This window comes from Lasioglossum baleicum, chromosome 3 (genome assembly GCF_051020765.1).
Source record: "Lasioglossum baleicum chromosome 3, iyLasBale1, whole genome shotgun sequence".
In the NCBI taxonomy this organism is placed as follows: Eukaryota; Metazoa; Arthropoda; class Insecta; order Hymenoptera; family Halictidae; genus Lasioglossum; species Lasioglossum baleicum.
The window spans coordinates 938,141-960,777 of NC_134931.1; the positions used below are offsets into that span (position 1 = coordinate 938,141).

The 22,637-nt window shown below is 40.9% G+C and overlaps 2 protein-coding genes across 4 annotated transcripts in view; one reads left to right on the plus strand and one right to left on the minus strand.

Annotated features, from left to right (window-relative positions):
- The window catches only part of Tdg (Thymine DNA glycosylase), a 148,549-nt gene that overhangs the window by 61,790 nt on the left and 64,122 nt on the right, over positions 1-22,637 (minus strand). Inside the window, exons 3-4 of the mRNA XM_076420116.1 lie at positions 12,042-12,109; positions 7,839-8,059 (exon numbers count right to left, since the gene is read on the minus strand). Coding sequence (XP_076276231.1) covers positions 7,839-8,059; positions 12,042-12,109 — 289 coding nt within the window. The remainder of the gene's footprint in view (positions 1-7,838; positions 8,060-12,041; positions 12,110-22,637) is intronic.
- Dnmt3 (DNA methyltransferase 3) overlaps positions 1-22,637 on the plus strand; it is a 174,686-nt gene that overhangs the window by 47,263 nt on the left and 104,786 nt on the right. For 2 of the 3 annotated variants that reach the window (XM_076420109.1, XM_076420113.1), the window contains exon 2: positions 13,984-14,027. The gene's annotated coding sequence lies outside the window, so the exon portion shown is untranslated. Of the gene's footprint in view, positions 1-13,966; positions 14,028-22,637 lie in introns of those variants that run through there. The other variant, XM_076420110.1, reaches the window with a different exon arrangement.

Consider the following 22,637-nt stretch of genomic DNA (forward strand, 5'->3'; position numbering starts at 1 on the left):
ATTTTTCGGTTTGTTGGGGAAGGGGAAATGGGGCAAGTGGGATATTCCGCACGCTTCGCCCGATCCCCACTTTTCGACTCGCGCGTAGCTCCTGCCGTTCATAGGAGTAGGAACAGATGTCGCTACTACATACAATGTATTTCTACGGCGACTACGCCAATGGATTCCCGTTCACCGCATCGCTCGCTCTGTCTCGCTTGGTTTTATGTAATAATAAAATATATTTATCAAATGTAAGTTTTTATATGAATTTTATAATATGAATTTGGTAAAATTTTAGATAATGTTAACGAGATTTCCCGCTTACAGTCACGAAACAATTAAGAATTATATAGCTGACACTGGAAAACTACACATAAACCAATAAACTAGTAATATATTAATTATACATTTACCGGTAATTTTTTCGGTTCCGTATTTCATTATTTACAACTTTTAATATCTAATTTATATTTCCAATTGTAAGATATTCTTATTTGCATTAAGAATAAGAATATCTTACAATTGGAAATATAAATTAGATACTAAAAAGTTGTAAATAATGAAATACGGAACCGAAAAAATTACCGCTAAATGTATAATTAATATATTACTAGTTTATTGGTTTATGTATAGTTTTCCAGTGTCAGCTATATAATTCTTAATTGTTTCGTGACTGTAAGCGGGAAATCTCGTTAACATTATCTAAAATTTTACCAAATTCATATTATAAAATTCATATAAAAACTTACATTTGATAAATATATTTTATTATTATATAAAACCAAGCGAGACAGAGCGAGCGATGCGGTGAACGAGAATCCATTGGCGTAGTCGCCGTAGAAATACATTGTATGTAGTAGCGACATCTGTTCCTACTCCTATGAACGGCAGGAGCTACGCGCGAGTCAAAAAGTGGGGATCGGGCGAAGCGTGCGGAATATCCCACTTGCCCCATTTCCCCTTCCCCAACAAACCGAAAAATACCGGTATTGTATGTACCGGTATGAATCCCTGAATGCAACCATACCGGTATACGTCATACCGGTATACGTCATACCGGTATTCTGATATTTCGGTTCTATAACGGTTAGGAAGAAATAACCGAAATATACCGGTATCATACCGGTATTTTACGTACCGGTATAAGTCCCTGGTTTAAATACGTATGGTTTAACATAGTAAACGTTGCATAGACATTGTATGTGTCCCTGCTAGCAGGGTTGCCTCCAACTTTTTCGATAAGAACCCTACAACTCTCGATATGTATTTAAGAAAATGTATGTCTCTTGACAGTAGCAGCAGTGTCGCGCCGCCCAATGCTTCTCGCGGCCCATGCTGCCGCCGAATAATGCAAATTACAAATCAAATATGGTTATCGATCGTAATTTTGGTAATCAACTTGTAATGATCTCGGCGCACAGGTTCGATCAATGATGAAAATAACAGCAATTTTGTAAATTAATTAAAACCTCGACGTTTCGATCTTGATGTGGATCTTTTTCACGAGAAAACTATTGCGTCTGAAAAATACTTAGAATATAATATACAGTGACTCTCATTAATATTCGGACGCTGTAAAAAAAGCGATAACTTTTTTAAATGTTGGACTATACGATTAACATTTTTTGGGAAGAGCAATTAGTTTACTACAGGATGCGAAAATAAATTTTTTCGAAAATTGCAATTGGTCGGAATTGTAGATAAAATACTAAAAGTTGCATTCTACAACTTTTTTTATGTGGGCCTATATTGAAAATTTAAAAAATACGTTTCGTAGATCTATGTCAATTAAATATATCGTGAAAATTTCGTCAAAATCGGTTGACGTTGCAATGAGTTACAAACGTTTAAAGAAGGTAAAAATTGCAGATTTTCGGCTTATAACGGCAGTAAATCTGAGAAATCTTACATCTTTCACTGCCTTGTCGTTTTTTTCTGCATCAACCGATTTCAATAAAAATTTCACAATGCATATAATTGACACAGGTCTACAAAACGTATTTTTTAAATTTTTAATATAGGCCCACATAAAAAAGTTATAGAATGCAACTTTTAGTATTTTCTCTGCAATTCCGACCAATTGCAATTTTTGAAAAAATTTCTTTTCAGATCCTGTAGTAAACTAATTGCTCTAGCTTCCCAAAAAAGTTCAAATCGTTTTGTCCAATATTGAAAAAGGTATCGATATTTTGAGAGTGTCCGAATATTAGTGAGAGTCACTGTATGTAAAAGTGAGAAATACTAAGGAGATACTCAATAAAACCATTTTTTAACATACTTGCTATAACAGAGAAATTACGTTTGAAGATTATTCTAAGTTGCAAAATTGCTGTTGTTTTCATCATTGATCGAACCTGTGCCCCGAGATCATTACAAGTTGAATGCAAATTACGTCTCGAAAACGCAAAAGTAAGCCAAATAGGGATATACCCTCGCTAGATTGATCTTTTATGTAGCGATTGTGACTACGTTGGGGCCCTAAATGTGCATTAGCGAGACGTGGTTTGTCAGATGCCGGACCCTTGCAATTCTGTGTACGTATATGTGTCTAGAGGTGTGTGAGTGTGCCACCACACTCTCGCTCCAAAACCGATCTACACCATTAACACTGCCAAATGCTAAACGTGACTGATACAGATTTTATGCATTTCTGAGAAACACAAGTAGATGAAATTCAAGGTAGTGGGAAAATCGAGAGAATTAAATGGTGCCAACGCATTGTTTTCAATCTATTAACACTCCGTGGGCAATCAGGGTCGTTTCTATAAAATTTTTGTTATGTATGAAGATCCACAAACCACGGTGTAATTATACATATGCATTGACGAAGACTGGACTCGAAGAGAGTAGGGATCGGTGGAGACAGATCAACGAGAAGCAAAGAAAGAACGAAGTAGAAACAGCTCGCGTGGCAACGAGTTAAAAGACAGCCCTCGATCTCGGGCGTTGACGATAAATCCGAGACGTGTCCACGGTTAACCGAAGGAATCGTCACGGAGGTGCATCGATTTCTCGTTACCGTTTACGAGTCACGGATATCACGGATCGAGGCGACGAATCCTTACGGACGACGCGCGCTGCTTAAAAGTATATTTTCACCATCGGACGATTACTATAGCGGCGCACCGGTTCACCTTGAGCTTCACCACTTCAACAACAGAACACTAAACGTTGCCTTCTATTGCGACGTCATCGAATTTTCGGGAACGAGAACCACATCCTGTGCTCAATCATTTTTGTATTGTTCAATTGACAAATAAACGTCGGTTGGTTAGTGCAAAGTACAGGGTGTTTCAAAATAAAGAAGTAGAATGAGTCGGTCTTGAACAGACGTGTCAGACGATTCCTATTCAATAGCATGCGCGTTCGCCGAATTTTCAAACTCAAATATTCTTTGATATTCTCTGATCCTCGTGTAGAATCATCCCGTCCACGTGTCTACCATCTAGGAACACCCTGTAGACATATGAAATAAAATAGTTCACGAAACTCTAAAGTCATTTTCTAAGAGAACGGATGGCACGAGACACATGGTTCCTTCGAGACTTTCGCCCGTTGCGATCGGTACTGTACAGGGACCAAAAATAACAATTATTCTAAAATTTTCTACGATACAAATCATTAATAAAAAGTTGATTATTATTGAAATTTAAGATCCACAATATTAAAAATAGTCAACCTGGAAACATTGTCTGCTCGCAGAAGAGTATCCGACTAGAGCTTTATTTTTAATTTAATTAATAACCATATAGATTGTCCCTCTCTCCTTATGCAAATCAATTTTTACGCACCTGAACGTGCTTTGAGATCTCGAGCAGGTTTTCAAACCCTTAAAGCCAGATCTACCTATGGATTAATTAATCCAATAAATCGCACTATTGCAGACTCAGCACTCTGTACAATCGTATTCATTTTTTCGTCGAGTCTTTGCACATGTTTAAAAAAGAATTACGCAGAATTATAGGATAATACCATATAGTTAATACCATTAGTTTTTGTGCATGTCCTTTCTATGTTATTATACGAGTAGTCCTTTATTGTTTTCTATTGTAAACATTTATGTAAGAGGGCTTCGGTCCGTTTATAATAAATAATAATAATAATATAATCTACACAAAATATAAAGAAAAAAATTCTAAGAACAAAATTATTAAAAAATGTCGATTTTTATACTTTTTGGATACAAGTAACATTTATTAGTATCCAAAAAATTGTTTCCTCTTCGATAACTGTTATCGATGAAGAAAATCTGTTTCGATTGCTCAAAGCAGTTATCGATGAGAGAAGTTCATTTCGATCACTCATAACAGTTATCGATGAGAGCGCCCTGTACAATTTCAGCTTTTTGGCTTCGGGTGTCTAAGTCGTTCATTCGAATATAATCGATCAGCATAAAAATTGTACAGTCAAAAGAATAACTCAAAAAGTTGATTTGTCGTCCAGATACGGCGAGAACGCTCTTCGAAAAAGTTTGGGACCGCGATCTCTCGCGGCCTCGGGATCTAGTCCCGTGGATCCAGATCTACTCGGCTGGTTGGTTTCTTATGTCATTATCAGCCCGCGTTGCATAATCGCGCCGCGAAGCCGGCGTCCAAATGCAAATCGACCGTACGGCGTATTACGAAAGTGCGCGCTCTAGTCGACGCGACGCGCGGTGCGATCGCAACTTTTATCGCGCAATTTATCGCTCGTTATTCCGATCGGGAATCACCGGATCCGACCGTAACGATCATCGGTCTTAACCGACAAATAATTCCCGAGCTTTATCTGCCGATATTTGTCCCTCGTGATCGCCGATTACCGGCGCCGGCCGCCGCGCCGCCGTGCCGATCGGTTACGGTTACGCGATTGATTCTGCAATGTCAACCGCGAACCGGAACTTTTCCGCTCGTTTCCTCGCGGGATAAACATCTCCGCGCGTGTCTTTACTTTTTGCAATTGCTTCGCCAATTAACCCTTACGCATGGAAATTGATGATCGGATCTCGCGTGACTTGTAATTTGATTTTACGTATTTATGAGAGAACCATTTGAATCGGTGCAGAAAAACCGGTGCAAAGTGTTTGAGGACGTCGACGTACAATCTTCAACTTTTCTAGAGAATTTCTATTTGGCTCCTTACAATTTTTATCTCGGTGATTATTTAAATAATTTATTGTTTCTATATTATTTCAAGAATCTGAGACGATCGATACAAATTGGGTGTACGAGACTGCGGATCTTTATGCATTTATAAAAGCGGATAGATGAAATTCAAAATTGTTGAACAAATTTAAAAAATTGAAGATGTCAATATATGATTTCTCTTCTATTAAAATCATTAAGGGGGTAGACTCCTTTTTCCAGGATTGCAAGGGTGCGGGATTCGCCTTCTCATTTATCGATATTTAATACAAACGCGGGGTTTTTCAGTAGTCAAACACGCTAGATAAAAGATCAATCTAGACTAAATTACTTACATTACATACGAGGGTAGTCCCAATAGTACCCGACGTTGACATATAGCTGGCGGTTGTTATTTGAAAACTTACTATAGCTAAAAAGACAATCTTTATAAAGCTTAAGGTTGAAATCTGAAGACGCTACGTTGTTTAGTATTTGTTTGACAGCCACCAATAGCATTTAGCGAGAAAAAGAGTGTTCCATCAGGACAATACACCAGTTCACACATCCGGTATCGCGGTAGCCAAAATCAATGAGTTAAAGTTCGAATTGCTTCCTCACGCACCCTATTCGCCAGATTTAGCCCCCTCAGACTATTTTCTCTTTCCAAACTTGAAAAAATGGCTCGGTGGTACAAGATTGGCCAACAATAAAGAGGTGGAGTCTGCGGTTGATGGCTATTTTTAGGAGCTCGACGGATCTCACTATAAACAGGGTATCGAAGCTATTGAACATCGCTGGGAAAGGTGTATCGAGCTAAAAGGAGACTAAGTTGAGAAATAAAGTTGTTTTTTCCCAAATTTTTTGTGTTTTCTTTGTTAAGTCGGGTACTTCTGGGACTACCCTTGTAATTGTAATTAATTATGAGGATAGCTACATGCGGAGCTTTAAGCTTCCGAATAATGTCAATTACGCTGCCGAATAATGCAAATTACGCCTCGTAAACGTAAAAATAGGACTTTTGAGGGCGATCGCGGCCTAGATTGATCTTCTATCTAGCGCTTTTGACTACTGAAAAACCCTTGACATCCTAAAAACAAGACTACACCCCTAACCCTTATGTAGCCAACGAAAATGTAAAGATTACACTGTCCAACAAATTTCAACTTTTTAAAAGTATTTCGATTCCCACTATGCGATTCTTGTAGAGTTTTCCGCGCTGATTCCGAATCTGGTTTTAATTTTTTTCCTATACGTCCAGTTTTTGAGAAAATGGAGTTTAAAAAAAAGACATATTTTTCAACTTTAAACAAATATTGCGATGTTATTATAAAAGATATTGAATTGTTCTTTACAGCAAAAGATTCTGTAGACTTTCCCGAATACAGAGATATCCAATATTAATACATTACGATTGTTTAAACATGTTTAAACAATGATTAAAGACGGAGATGCACCACTTTTGCACCAATTTTTGCGGATATTTTGGAATTTATCTGAAAAAATAAGGGTCCAGCGAAAAATTGAACTATACCACGCGAAAGAGCAGACTTTTATCTTGAGAAACCCCCCTGTGAAGTTTGCATGGTCGACGTTTTTTTCGAACCAGAAAGCAAAATATCTTCGCCCGACATGAGTTGTCACCAGTGGCGCTCACCACCAGAACGGTCGTTCGCCGGTCCGTATTCCGTCGCTGCGCCGTATCCCGTCCCGCGCGCCACTGGCGGAAACTCATGGTGCGCGAAGATATTTTGCTTTCTGGTTCGAAAAAAACGTCGACCATGCAAACTTCACAAGGGGGTTTCTCAAGATAAAAGTCTGCTCTTTCGCGTGGTATAGTTCAATTTTTCGCTGGACCCTTATTTTTTGAGATAAATTCGAAAATATCCGCAAAAATTGGTGCAAAAGTGGTGCATCTCCGTCTTTAATCATTGTTTAAACATGTTTAAACAATCGTAATGTATTAATATTGGATATCACTGTATTCGGGAAAGTCTACAGAATCTTTTGCTGTAAAGAACAATTCAATATCTTTTATAATAACATCGCAATATTTGTTTAAAGTTGAAAAATATGTCTTTTTTTTAAACTCCATTTTCTCAAAAACTGGACGTATAGGAAAAAAATTAAAACCAGATTCGGAATCAGCGCGGAAAACTCTACAAGAATCGCATAGTGGGAATCGAAATACTTTTTGGCTGTTGGACAGTGTTATTTAAGACCGTCAGTATTTCACATACATACTTGCACAAATTCTCATTTTAATACTATAAACGAATGTATTAACGAACAAAGAATAGACATTCGGAGAAATTTAATAACATTTTCAGAGGAACATAAACAAGTTATTGAAAGAAATGCAGTTAAGGGGAAAAGTAACGTTCAATTCAGTTTCTATTCCTTGCGATCGATGCAGACAACTTTTATTTCTTCATAAAGATCCGCAGTCTGCTAATAAATAATGATTTTGGCTACGAGCTGAATGTGTAATTCTTACTGGTAAATTCATTACAGTTAGCAACGCCTATTTAAATAGGTGACAGCCAGGTGACACGGCAGAGTGTCGACTGACAATGAGAAGTTCTTCCGTGTTGTGGCGCGTCAAGGAAATTGCGTGGCCACCGGCATGGCACGGTAGACTGTGGCGCGAAATAGAGCCGCGTGACCTAATCGTCGGTTTCCTCGAGGTAGAAATAGGAAAAGTAGAGAAACAGCGAGAGAGAGAGAGAGAGAGAGAGAAAGATAAAAACTCACCTGTCCGAGGGTGGAAGCGGTCGAGCCAGGTTGCTGGGGTTGATGCGCTGTCGCCGATATCGGCGTGAGGGGAGTGTGCGGCGTGTGCGGCGTGTGCGGTGTGTGCGGTGTCAGCGGCGTGTGGTACTGCTGACTGCTGTCACCACCGGTGCTCCTCATCTCGAGATCCGGACTTGTCTCGTAACCGTCATCCCTCGCTTCCTGCTTCACCATCACCCCACCTGCACAGAAAAAGGCATCGGTGTCCTTTCGATTCTTACATGCACTATTCCGACCGTCTACCGATAACTGACTCGCAGCGATTTTTTCACCCCCCGATCACTCTTACACCCCCTCCCTAATTACTACAACTTGGCCGCCTCATTGGTCGGTGTAGGCATTGTTGATCGCACCGACTGCAAGTGTGGCTACGAACTGGAGGACCTAGAGCATGTCTTGTGGCAATGCTGCTTACTCGACGCACACGGAACTAGACTAACTGATGATTTGCGCAGGATGCGGTTCCTTCTGCATATAGAGTTGCGGACAATATTAAGTGGACGCTCTTGAAAAAATCTCAGAACTGTTTTAAAATTAGTCCAAACGACTTGAATTTTTCTAAGATGTTAGACCAACTAATTTGCTAGAAAATGAGCAAACAAATATTTGTTTAGCTTGCAATTGGTAGGAATCATGAACAATTTTAAAAATTGTGTTTTTTCAACTTGTTTATCCGAGCCTGTAACGATAATTTAGAAAATGCGTTTTGTAGATTTCGGTAACTTATACGCATACTGAAAGTTCTATCAAATTCGATCAACATTACAATGAGCTACAAACGTTTAAAAATGGGTGAAAGTCGCACATTTTCGGCCTTATGTGAGCATCTTTATATGTTCGCATTTATGTATTCGCGCTAACCAGAATGCAGATAGAATTTTAAAGAATGGGCATAGAGGGTAATAAGAATAGCCGTTCGTTAATTTAGACGAGTTTCTTTTTAGGTCTAGCTATTTTTGCTGGAACGATTGTTTAAGGCTCGCAGCGTTCCGTAGTCGATTTTTCACGACGGTTCGACAACTAGAAACGCGATAACGGGAAAAATGAAAGCGTAGGGAACCTTCCAGGTATCGCGCTTCGCATGTTTCAATTCCTCGCCGCTATTTGCAACTCTTGTTTACCATACACTGCTTGGCCATGCATGAACACACGATTCGGTTATCAGGAACGCGATGTACAAAGACGACTTCCTTTGTTTGAATTGTTGTGCAGAATTTTCTTAGATTCCGCGACTGTTTCGTGGCCTCTGGCGGTCTCCTCCATGCGATTCCATCGCGGTTTCTGACGCTGATGCGGAACGTTTCCGTAAATTACTGGTGCGTTTTATTGCACTGAGAACTCTGTTCGTAACCCAAGATATTTATTACTGGATCAAAATTGTGAAAGTACCAGAGCTACTAGAAAACTTTGAAAAGATATCATGCACCTCGTAGCATTACCAAAAATTCGAATTTAGCTACGACGATTTAGGTTAAAGTATGAACATTTACGTGGAATATTCAATAATTTCAAAATTGTGAAGACACCAGGCCTACCAGAAAATTTTGATTTGGCTAATCGATCCGCAATTTACACACGATGCACCCCGCAGCATTACCAAAAATTCTAATTTAGCTACGGCGCTTTAGAAACACGTTCTACGAGATTCGATTAAAGTATGAACATTTATGAGGAATATTCAACAATTTCAAAATTGTGACGGCACCAGACCTACCAGAAAATCTTGATTTTGCGAAAAGATCTGCAATTTACATACGTCGCACCTCGCAGCGTTACCAAAAATTCTAATTTAGCAAACTACGAGGCTTTGGAAACACGTGTTCAATGAGATTCGGTTAAAGTATGAACATTTATGAGGAATATTCAATAATTTCGATACAATATCGTCACCAGCCAGTGCATCGATCATTTACAGACACGCAACGCCTCGAAACGCGTTATACCAACGGCGAGCTTATCATTCGAGATATATTTTCACGGCGTGAGTCAACTTTTTCGCAAGTGTATATCAGTGCTGTCCAACGTTGGCCGGCTGATTTCCCCTCAGCCCCTCCTTTCCGGTTCGAGAGACCGTCGCAAGTGCCGGGGCCGTGACAGTCAAACGAAAGAAAATATTATTATTTTCGCGGGAAGTGTTGATATCGGCGTTTTTCTCCCGGGAGGCATTTTTGGACAGGGCTCCGCCGTGTATATCTTTCCGGTTCGAATGAAAGCTGGTTCTCCCTGTTCGTTCGCTCGCATCGCGGTTGGGAAATCGCGCGGCGCAATCCGCTTCGTTCCTCGCTTACTCGCCAGCCTTATTTTCGGTTCCCTCTTATCCAGTTTCCTGGTTATCGCACGAGCAACGATATCGCTGGTTTATCCGGACTTCCTCGTCGTACGATCGAACGATCGCGAACTCGCGACTTGTTTCCTTTGTTCCTCGATTCCGAACAGTAACGCCGACTTCGTTAACTATAACCGGGTCCGGTCAATCCGACTCGGAAACTTTCTTAGATTTTCTCCTGAAGAAATATTAACAAATTCTTGCGCACTTTTTCTAGGTATTTGCGCATAAAAGGTTACACCGATTTCGTTGATTTTTTTTAATGTCGTTAGGTCATCGTTTTTTAACATGTAGAAAAAATATAATGATGAATAATGAGAAAATCGCCGATTTCCAATGTGAACAGGCTCTAAGGCTGAGCGGCGGTCATGTATATGTAGAAAAAAGTTGTTCAGAATCTTCAGCCTGACAACATTTCAAAAAATCATCGAAATCGGTGAGGTGCAGCCATTGCACAATTACCCTCTTTTATTTTAGATCGAAGAAGTCGTCTAAAAACCAATGGAACTGAGTATACTTCTTTATCGAGGTGAACTCTTGACATAGAATTCGAACATTAATCGATGATTGAATTATCCGACAATAAAGAAACAAGAACAAACGTGAGAATGCGCATTCTCTGTCCAGTCTGCCCTGATCAACATGTTTGTCCCTCGTAAAAACAGTGTCTGCTAACGATAGCGAACCGATGGACGAGCGATTTGCCAGGATCGGACGGTTCGGAAACACTTTTTTTCCGCGTCCATTAACGACGCGGCGTGACGCTTGAAATCTTGCTGGTGTTTTATTGCGTTGTCGTTGTGACGGTTTCGCCACCGCGCTCGTGTTCGCGAGTTTCCGTTGTAAAAAAGAAGTCCGAACACGGAGAGATGCTCGTATCGAGCTACGATAAACTCGCGGCTGTTGCGTTTCTTTTTGCCGCGCTCCTTTCGAAAATTAAAGTTCGGATCGGATCGGATCGAACGGAATACCATAAATATCACGATTAACGCGCGGAAAACGGTCCGCGGCTCGAGGCGATCCGCCGGAATCGCTAGCCGGACGTTAAATTTAATCGGATCGTTCGGCGAATTTCCGTTTATCTTGCCGGGGAATCCTTTTGCGTGAAATTCCATCGAAAAACAGCGGACAGCGGGGCTGAATCTGAAAATGAACGTGGCCGGATAAGCGAGCAGGTTTTTCGCGATGCCAAACGCATAAGTCACGAGCGGGTCGCGGTTGTTGTGTGTAGAGTACGCGGACGAACCAGCGCACACAGAGAAAAATATAGAGAGGGAGAAGCGGCAGCGGGACGCGTGCTCGCATTTGCAAGGTACAATATACAAAATTAAAATGATATTTGATTCGTTATACCTTTGTCCGCGTAATCGCGCGATATTGAATTGCCAGGGGTGGGGGAATTTTTTCCCCGAAAGTTTCCTCTGAAATATCGTAGCCGGTATTTTCATACGTCCTCGACGTTTGATAGTTGGAAAATTGTTCAGCCAGGACAGAGAGTCAGGTGGACAGGGCAAACGGCCTCGCGGCCTCGCGGCCTCGATGCAAGGCCGATCTTTCAATGAGAATTCTGCCAATAAATTTAATGTAACGCTAATTCAATAGGCGGAACGGAATTCCTGTGAATTTTTTACCCCGAGCTAATTAATCAGCATAGGACTCCCTTTATTGCGAAATTCCATTCCGTCCCTGGACCCCCGCGAGGAATGCTCACGTGCGTGCCCCGGCGTCTGCTCTTGCCCCTGCTCTGGCCCCTACGAGCCAATTCTACCTATGAAATCACTGCGAGTCGATTAACGACGTGACTGTCTATTTTACCGATCAAAAATCGAAAGGCTTACCTTGCGAACCCCCGCAACTCATCGTCGTACCATTTGGCCCTCCATTTTGCACGGGCGACGGGTACGACCTGAAAACAAATAGACAAACCTAAATTAGCACATTCACTCCTTGTTGCTTGTAGATCGCGTTCGTCACTCTTTCTACTTAACCTTCCATTACTTGCACTCAATTTTCTACATAACTGGACTCCAATATAAATAAATTTTATTTTAATAATTACTTTTATACAAGCCCCACATATGCAATTAAAGATATTCTGAATTCCAACATATTATCTTCGTTTCAGTAACGGAAGATATCAGTACCATGTACGTATCACGGTTCAAATCTTTATTCAAAAAGATTCTGAAATTTTTTGTGTAATGAATTAGAATTTTCGCTCGACACATTAATCTCATTTCTGACAGGAAACTCCTGTCTTCTCTGATTTACCGGTTAACCGTTACTGTTCCTGTTCCTGATTTCTCAACATTTTTCATTTTTCGAGAAATGCGAAATAAGACTATATTCCTCGAGAATTCTCGAAACTTTTTAATGAAATAACAAAATTTTGGAAAACTTATGATATTTGGAATCGTTGATAATATTTATCGAAAGCGCAGGAAACATTAACTATCCTATAATAAGCTAACCTAACTTAACCTAAGCTATACTTGGAGAAAAATTTTTATCGAGATACAATGCACGCAACTATCCAGTATTGTTCCTATAGGTGAGATCGATCTTATAAAAGGATGACGTGCGCACTTAAATTGAAAATTTTCGGCCTTTTTACCACTTCGATTATAATTCGTAAAACAATTAACCAATTTCAATGAAATTTCAGAGCGTATATAATTTATACCAGTTGACAAAAGAAATTTTTTAGATTTTCGTTATTGGGCCAGCTAAAAAAGTTGTAAAAATCAATTTTTAGTATTGTTTTTCACAATTCGGAACAAATGCATTTTTTCAACTTATTTATTAGATGTTATTTACTAAACTAATTCTTCTAGCCTTATAGAGAAGTTGAAGTCGTTTGGCCCATTCATATAAAAGTTATTCTGATTTGAAGTGTGTGGAATCAGTTATGCTCCTTACTGTATGTATTTGTTTATTTCCGAAAATATGTTATCAAATAAATGAGATTCATAAGAATTTTCCTAGATTTAAATTTCTCGAGAAATGAGAAATAACCAATTATAAAATTTCTCGAGAAGGAGCACTCAGTTCCTGTCGTTCAATTGGCCAACTCGTTCACGCAACTATCAGAAGAAACGACGGAAGCGAAGAAAAGAATTAGCGCGAATCCCACAATTAATATGTACACTTTCGTTAACATGTACAGTCTCGCTGCTAAATATTTGATCGGCCGCAATATCCGCGAAGAGAAGCGGAGAAAAATAAAAGACACCGTTTATTGCTCCGCGAATGTTGCTTTATCATTTCTCTGTAGTCGCATCCGTTGACCTCGTTCCTATGAAAGCTCGGGCATCCATTACGCAAGTTTTTCCACCGGAAAAAAAGCCCAAGTTCATTGTTCGTCGGGACCCGATCGATCGATCAAATATTTTTCACCGATCGACGTTTCTATTGGCGTGTAATATTTCGAGGTTGCCGGAGAGATGGGCTCGAGCGTCCCTCGTGCGTTACTTTCATTTATCGTATCTTAAGGGGGTAGACTCGTTTCCACGATTGCAAAACATTCTCATCACAAGATAGACTTTTGACTACTAAAAAACCTCATGTTTGCATAATCGAGAAATGAGAAGGCGCATCTCGCACCCTTGCAATGTTAGAAACGAGTCTACACCCGTAAGGCGAGTTCACGCTTCTTCGGATGCATGTGCCGGACGATTTAATCGGAATAAAAGACGCGAAGATTGTTTGAAAAGTCTAAGGTCTTCATTTTCAGCGTCGTCCTAGTCAACCATGTCATTAACCGCCGTCTTTTCTGTGCAGGGACCGGGTCACTGGAAACATCTTCGCTCGTCGACCAGCAACAGGTAATTTTCGACAGGTTTCGAAGCGCGGTGTTCGTGAACTTGTTCGTCGGCACGCGGAAAGTCGTTTCGAATATTAATGGCTCGTTCGGCGAATTAATGCGCCCAATATCGAGTCGTTTACGCGACCATTAATTCGATCGGGAATACGTGTCGGGTGTGTTGTACCCTTCCAGAGTATGAACAGCTGCAACGGGACAGAATTTCTTCCGCTTACTATGTACATCGTCGAGAGCAGAGTTTTCCCCGCGGCTCGATCTTTTTTTTCGCGGGAAATTTCGCTGAATTATCGCCGTGTGCTCGAATGGGAGACCTTGTTACAGCGTTTCGGCCCTCGGCGGAAGATTGCAGCGAAACTTTACGCCAGCTTATCTCTTTCACCCTTGTTTACGGCGGAGATGCGACGAACTTGGACGGAATCGTGTTTCGAACTCTATCAAATCAGTTTCCTCAATCATCTGACATTAAACATTAATTCTATTCAATTTTGGTTTATGTCTTATAAGTAGACAGCGGGTTTTTATGCATTTGTGACAAAAATAAGTATATGTAATTTCAAACAGTGAAAATATTAGAAGAATTTCGGAATATTAAGGGAGAAAATAAATTTCTATTTCACTCCAGTTTGTTGCAATTCAGGTATAAAATTTTTCATCTGCATCAAGATCCTCTGCATACTTATAAACAACTTTAATTCAGTAATAATCGACGACTCCCACTTTTGCGACGAGTACAATTTTTATAATTTTTGATTTGTTTTTACGAAATTTTTAGCATCGTATTCGTCTCGTTTGTCTACTTGAAATGACACAAAAAGCGATATAGTTACACGATACATGATTGGCGATTTGACATTTACGGTAGAGGTGCGCGAACTGTGTAAATATGAAGTCTGCAACATTGTTGCACAAGTAATTATAATCGTAATTGTATCGTGTTTGGTGTCGCTTCGATCGGAAAAACGACGATACACCAAAAATAATAAAATAATGAAGTCTGTTCTGGCACGCCCGGATCTCAGCAGTTAAGCGAGAATTACTGGTTCATGATTAAAGTTTCGTTCTATTCGCACGACCAATTAAGAACTCAGCCCGCAGACCAAAATTATGAAATAATTGCCGGTCGATGTTCGAAGCTAGCGAATCATGGAACCACAAAATATGACAGTTGAGCATGTCGACCGTGATTTTCGCGAGGGGTTAGTTCGGGAGGGTTAAGTGCGGACAAGGAATCGTGTCAGGCATGCATGATTGACGCGATGCGACGGCGGGATCGTCGAAGAAAGCGTTTCGTCGCGCGATATCGATCGCGACAGAGGTTCGCCCGATCGGATTTCAATATCGTCGTGGAGGGTTGCTTTCCGAGAGAACGCGAAACGGGGATTCCTTTGGGCTCTCGAAGTCGTGGGTAGAAGAAGAGAGAGTTGGATGAAGGTGCGAGGGGGAGAGTACAGTTATTTAATTAGAAAAGTGAAAACCGAGTGCACGAGGGGAGGAGGAAAACCGGAAAGAGGGAGAGAGAGGGGTGAGCGAGAAAACCGACGGAGAATCGTAATCAGCCGCAGCGTCGTTAGAGCGCATAAGCCCGCGTGCACCCCATTTAATTGATTGTGCTCCCTATAAGCACGCGCCAATTATGATTGTTCTCTCTATTACCTGCCCCCCGCCCCCCGCGTCACTCACTCTACCTCTAATTCTCTCTTGCTCTCTCAACTGGCAGACTCGTTCTCGCTTGGTCGCCTCTCTCCGTAGCCCTCCGACCCCGTCTTTCGGCTAATCATGAGCACCGATGAGCTTGGTCGCATACCGAGAGCGTGCATCCTGTATCACGACCATTTCGGCCGAGTTACGAGCCGCTGGAATCGCTCTCGATTCGCCACACAGACAACCATCTGTCAGCGCTACCGTATTTTCAACGGAATCGCAGTTTTACGGCCGGACTCCTCAGGGCTGCGTGTTACACTCTCGATTGGGAATCGTGCTCGCGCGGGGTGCTCGGTCGTTCAACCGACTGGTACCAGGGCACTTGCTACATTTCGAATAAAAACTGGTAATAGCCATTGAATTACCTGTCTTTATTTAAGATAGCCCTTGAAGATCCATTTCTTGTTTGACTTTGTCAGTTCTAGACAGAGAATCTCTATGCAAGATAAACATTTTCTACCCGGATTGCAACAACCCGGTGTGAAATAGAAATTTATTTTGTCTTTTTTAATATGTTCAACTTATTGAGAACTAAGCAAACTCCTGTGCTTTGTTCTATACTGCATGCTTTATATTGCCTCATTAATTGATTGATTGATTTTTGGTGGAAATACACTACTGCGTGAAAGGAAGAGGCACCCGGCCATATTTAATAGAAAAGCGTAAAAAATCAAATAGGAACACAGTAAGTTTTGAAAAAGGATTCCGTTGTTTAATTGAATAGTTCTGAAAATATATGTATATATGTTTTACTGCGGATTATCTAATACTTTATAAATGCATATAATTATATACAAACGATATTGTTTGTCATTATATCTTATAATTATACTGGGTGCTTCTATCGTTTGCACAGTAGTGTATATTCTATACTCTGTTTCGTAGGCGAATTGTTGCCGGGCTGACTCAAGTTTAGTGTGACTTGATCACCCCAAGGATAGCCGTTCTATCCTTGAAAAAGGACCGGAGTGAATGGGGGCCAAAAAGATGAGCGAATCCTTCGTTTGAAGGGCAGAACTCCACTTTATTTGAACGCTCGCGTCGCGATTGGCCGACTCGTACCAAGCAGCACACGCGCCCCCCGGGTATTTTGATTCCGAAACATACTCATTTTTGACAACGCGAACATTAAGTTGATTGCGCTTGTAACTCGTCAACAGACAGCGGATCTTTATGCAAAATGAATTGGAGTGAAGTAGTAAAAATAATATAACAGCATTTGCATAAAATCCGCTGCTCACTTATTCATAATCCAGCATACCGAAAAGAAGGAAATCACTCGAACAATCTGAGCATTCGAACTGATCCGAATATTCTATCAGAGAGGGTCAGAACAGACCCAGCCAATTTGCATGTTCATCGAGTATTCCCAGTATATCCGTAAGACTGATTCACAAACCGGAAATCGTCGGCGACTCGCCAAGAATGAGGGATGGATACGAAAAGTTTGTAGCAACGGTTCCCAGCCGATGTACAGCGCCGGAAATGAAATGATCGCGCTGCTTCCGAAAGTTTCGGTGTCGAAGGTTCGGGTCGCGGGGGTGGTCTGTGTTCGCCTACTTGCTTGCTTGCTTGCTTGCCTCTGCCAGTAGAGATTACGGGGTACGCCGCTCGCATAAACTTCTCCGGCAAGTGAAACCATTACGATCAGCTGCGCGCTTTGGATCGATTAAGTAGCTCCACGCTCGCGGAATCGAAAATTCGTATCGCGGACCGGAAGTCACGACCCGCCGTTCCTTTTCCCTTTCTTCGAACTTGCCTCGCCTATCCCCGGAGCATCGATACACGCGAGACCATCCCTCTGTGTACTTTAAGACCTCGAACTTCTCCATTCTTCTTACGCACCTTGCACAACAATCGTTCGGCTCTTTCTATCAACCTCCTTTCACGAACAGTATCCGCGATCTGCGATTGGAGTTACGTAACTGTGCGTTTAATGAATTTGTTACAGAGTATTTATATTATAGAGTATTTATTAGATCAAGATATTAGGTCGTTTAATGAATTTATTACAGAGTATTTATTATAGAGTATTTATTAGACCAAGATATTAGGTCGTTCGGAAAGCAAGTTCGTTTTTCGTGTAGAGATGGCATTGCTTCCATTTATTATTACTAGACTGCGGATTTTGGTAATTATATGTATAGAACAGTACTGCCCTCTCCGATTTTGATGAAATTTAAATATGTTATGCAGCAACACATTCTGGACAGCTTTTTCCTTTTCCAATATAGGGGGGTCGCTTTTAGTTTTCGAGATATTTGCAAAAAACTATCGCGAATACTGTATTGAATTTTTCGTATTCCTGAACGCTCCGCTGCAACGTAGACTGTTTCGGTGCGGCGTTTGATTACATTTTGACGCTGTAGAGATAAGAGAGAAAACAGGGGGGCGGGAAGGGCCAGCCTAACACCACACACACCCACCCAGTGCTTAAGACGCACCCACTGTTTCTAAATCATACTCTAGATTCTTACGTATTTTCACGTGCTGATTACGAATATGATATTGAAAATTTGCGCAAATGTTAATTTCTTAACGGAAACCTTCTTTTTAGAAACATTGGGTGCGTGTTAAGCACTGGATGGGTGTGTGTGGTGTCAGGCTGGCCCTTTCCGCCCCCTGTTTTCTCTCTTATCTCTACAGCGTCAAAATGTAAACAAACGCCGCACTGAAACAGTCTACGTTGCAGCGGAGCGCGTTCAGGAATACGAAAAATTCAATACAGTATTCGCGATAGTTTTTTGCAAATATCTCGAAAACTAAAACCGACCCCCCTATATTGGAAAAGGAAAAAGTTGTTCAAAATGTCAATATCTATAACATATTTAAATTTCATCAAAATCGGAGAGGGCAGTACTTTTCTATATAATTACCCGGATTTTATGCATTTAAAACAGTGGACAGACCTTAAAAATTTAACAACATCAATGTATTAGTTGCAGCTTATGAACATTGTTAAAGAATGAGAGAAATTATTACTTGGCCCTTGCTTGTTGCAGTTGATGCAAGCAATTTTTATTACGTAAACTTATTTTAAATCGGAAAATCCTGATATGTATTGACGGCTGACATTTCGGACATCATTTTTTTGCCTTGTAGTGCTTTCTAACCGTTCAAGTATTCTTTTTGTCATCGCATCAAATATGCAAAATCAAAGTACGCATTTCCATCAGCTTCTGCTGCTTTATTACCGCAAGGGTAAAAATGCAGTGCGCGAAAGACAAAATGTACCATCGGTTTGCCATTGTTTTTCACTTTTTCCAACACGTTTTATGCGGTGCAAATTTCGTTTCAAATAAAGTCGCAAAAAGTCATAGAAATCTGTAACTTGTCTGAAGAGTCGTAAAAGATGATAGAACAAATTGTCATAAAACTTATTCCAAATGGTAAAAAATTGGCTTTATACATCTACTATGATACGATATAATAAATACGATCTAATACGTGTATTATGGTAGAAATGAATTTCTAAACTTGATGAGAGAAAGAAGAAGTGGGGATTCATGCTCACACGACCAAGGCAAAGGCCGCGTTAAACGAATGATAAGGATCGTAACGAGCACTCGAGATTCGTATAAGCGGCGTTGTTGGGGCGTCGCGTCGCGTCGGTTCGACGTCGTGGAGCGTCGGGACGCTCGGCGAACTCGGTCGAGAGTGGAACGGCGAGAATAGATGCGACTGTAATTGGATTTACAGTCATCGGGCCGGTTCGCTGGCGGATGGAGTCTAAAAGCCGTTGTTACTCGACACCGGTATAGTCATTGGACGTCACCGCGAAGGGCGAGAGACCGTTTCGTTGGTTCGCGGTTCGCGATGCTGCTTGCGTAACGGGTCCTAGGCTCCTCTCCTCTCGTTACTTCTCTTCTCTTCTCTTCTCTCTCTCGTTCTCTCTCCTCTTGTTCCGCTCCGGACCGTTAATATCACGCTCCAGACTAAATACAAACAACGGAACCGAGCGCGGAGCTGCGTGTAGCGTGCAGTCCAGCTGCGTTGATTCCGTTAAAATTGAAAATTACAGACCCCCGGATCCGTTTGTCGGAGGCCCCGACAAAAGGGGGCAAAATATGAAATCAATATTTGCGTAGCCGCGCGCACGCACCGCCCACGCGCGAGACCCGTTTATAATATTTCCGAGTGTACCACGAGATCGGGTCCAAGCCGTTCTTTCTGCTTCTCTTTCCCACTTTCAAACCGGGTCCGCTTCGGCAAAGTGTGAAAAATCGTTTCGTTCCCGCTCGAATTAGCGGAGGGTGCGAAACGATCCCTCTCCGATTTCTTTACCCTTCGCGAATCGCGACCTTCCGTAATTATCTTTTGTTCTTCGCGCGAGGGGCAATGGACTTTAATCGATCGATCAACTGAAGTACTCATAAATCGAACTGCGGATTTCATGCATTTTTCGAAACGTAGGGGCAATAGGTTCTGGAGATTTGTTTTAATTAAAAGTAGTGCAATTGGGCCCGATAAGGTCCCAAAATTATTTGGGCGTCATCGGACACCACATCGAGGGCAATCTTAGCCAAACAAGCACTTGAAATTTCCCATATCTACCTCACCTAATTCATCCTAGCCAAAACATAGTTTTACTGAAGCACACCTCATTCCGACGACCGAAATGCACCATCCACTCACCAATTAGGATTCATTTAATCACCCTGTACAGTTTACAGTCAACCAATGGAAAAGGATTCAAGCTGACGTAATACGCGACACGATACAGAAAAGAACTCAACAACATCGCGAACCGTTCACAATTAGCTACCATCTACGATCGAATCCTTAAGAACGTCATATACATTGTTAACTTTAAAATACAAAATATTTAAAAGTGTTGTCTTCCACAATTCAAACTTTATTTCACCTAGGGTAAACTGTACAATGATTGGCACCCTAAGCCAAAATCGTAGTAAAAACCTCTTTATCCTTTTTTGAAATGTTTAAACGAGCTTAACTATTGTATATATTGTATATATATATATATATATATAAATAATATATATAAATATTGTATATATTATATATGCTATTTTTTTATTATAAGCTAATAGAGATTTTTCAGCAGAATCAAACAGTTTGCATTTATAACAAAACTGAATACGTACAATTTTCAACAGTGGAGGTATTGAAAAGATTTAAGGCCACTATTGTTTTAGATTGACCTTAACAAGATAATTAAAAGTAGAATGAAATTTTTATTTGGCTCCTACGTTTTGTAATCAATGAAAACATTTTTTATTTTGCATGAAGATCCGCAGTGTAGTTATCACTAACTAATCAAAAAGTTTTGACTAATGACTAACATTCAAAAAGACTATTAGTCATTTTTATGACATTTATGATTGGCACTCTAAGCCAAACTCGTAGTAAAAATCTTTTTATCCGTTTTTGAAATGTTTAAACTTGCTATTATTTAAGCTTGCTATTATTATAAGCTAATAGAGATTTTCCAGCAAAATCAAACAGTTGTACGAGTGTCATAAATCTTTTATTATAAAATATATTCAGTGAATAACAATCGTAAGACAACTAGTACAGTCATTGGCACAGTATGAAGTAAACGTTAAACAGACTATTTGCTTTATAATGAAACATATACGCACTTATTACATCTGTAGTACAGTCCAAAATTAAGTTATAAAGCGATAAACTATACTGACTTGTAACGAAAATTTTAATAAATCCGTCGGTCTTACTGGATGTACCAGCGTTACTAACAGTCATATGTGGAACTCTGTTATGAAACCTTACAACGTTGTTATAAATATAAATAAGAAGCAATATAAAATGATTTTCTATACCAGGAATTCTTAAGATTTGCCGTTTAAATGAAAAGTGCCAATAACTAGTGCAGTGCCAGCAATAGTACAGTTTAACCCTAGGCGTTGTTACTCTGTAACCTCGCCAAAGCCACACGGACACTTCAAAAGATCGGTGGATTCAAATAAAATCCCATGGGAAATATACATAATCAAAAAAATTTCTGAATAACTGTTTGCATAGAATAAAAGATTACTATCCGTATAATCATCAAACTATCCACCTTTCGAGTGTTAATAATTCATTTTCAGAACAACTGTTCGACTTCACAGACTAAAAAAATATCGGGTACGCCTGTGTTTTGCATCGTAGTTGCAGATTCTAAAACGACCCCCAGAGGTCGTAGACTGCACGGTATGTAGAAGCAGCAAACGGTTGAATTTGAAGGTTGGTAATTTGCGTGTAGCAATTGCAGGAAGTAGAATATGATTCTGCGGTTCGAATCGACGCGGCACAGCGCGGCGTTCGAGAGCACGACAGGAAGGCATTTTGTCCGAGTGCACCCTCGGCTGGTATTTATTCTTGCAATTTTTCCAGGCTTTCTTTTTCCTCGTTTGTGTCGTGCGACACCGATCCCCCTTCTTCCCGCGGGAACGTCGTTGCGTAAGTCTTCGGCGCGAGGAGGGGTTCGAAGAAAAAGAAGGGAAGAGCGTCCGGGACAAGATAATAGCAGCGATTGTAATAACCGGCAGTGTCTAAACACTGTAATCACTATGATCGGGGGATGGAAGGAGCCCGGCGTGCGCCATCCGCTCGCGTGTAAACACACGTGGTCGCCGACGACCGCGTGGATTTTAAAGTCCTCGTCGTCGACCGAAATTACAGAGTAGACGACGCGCGACTATTACGTAGGGTTGGCGGTGATATTAATAGTGCACGACGACAATAGTGCTTCGTCCTAGGAAAAATAGTCTCCCTCCCTGGTTGGTCGCGGCTCTGTCGATCAATCGAACAACCCCTCGCCCTCGCGACGCTCTTCGTCTCGAAGTCGACGGCGACCGGACGACAACAGCTCCGTCGACTTTTGCTCGGATACTCGATCGAATCGAATCGAACCCACTAGGAGAGAGCGATAGGACCGAACGCGAGG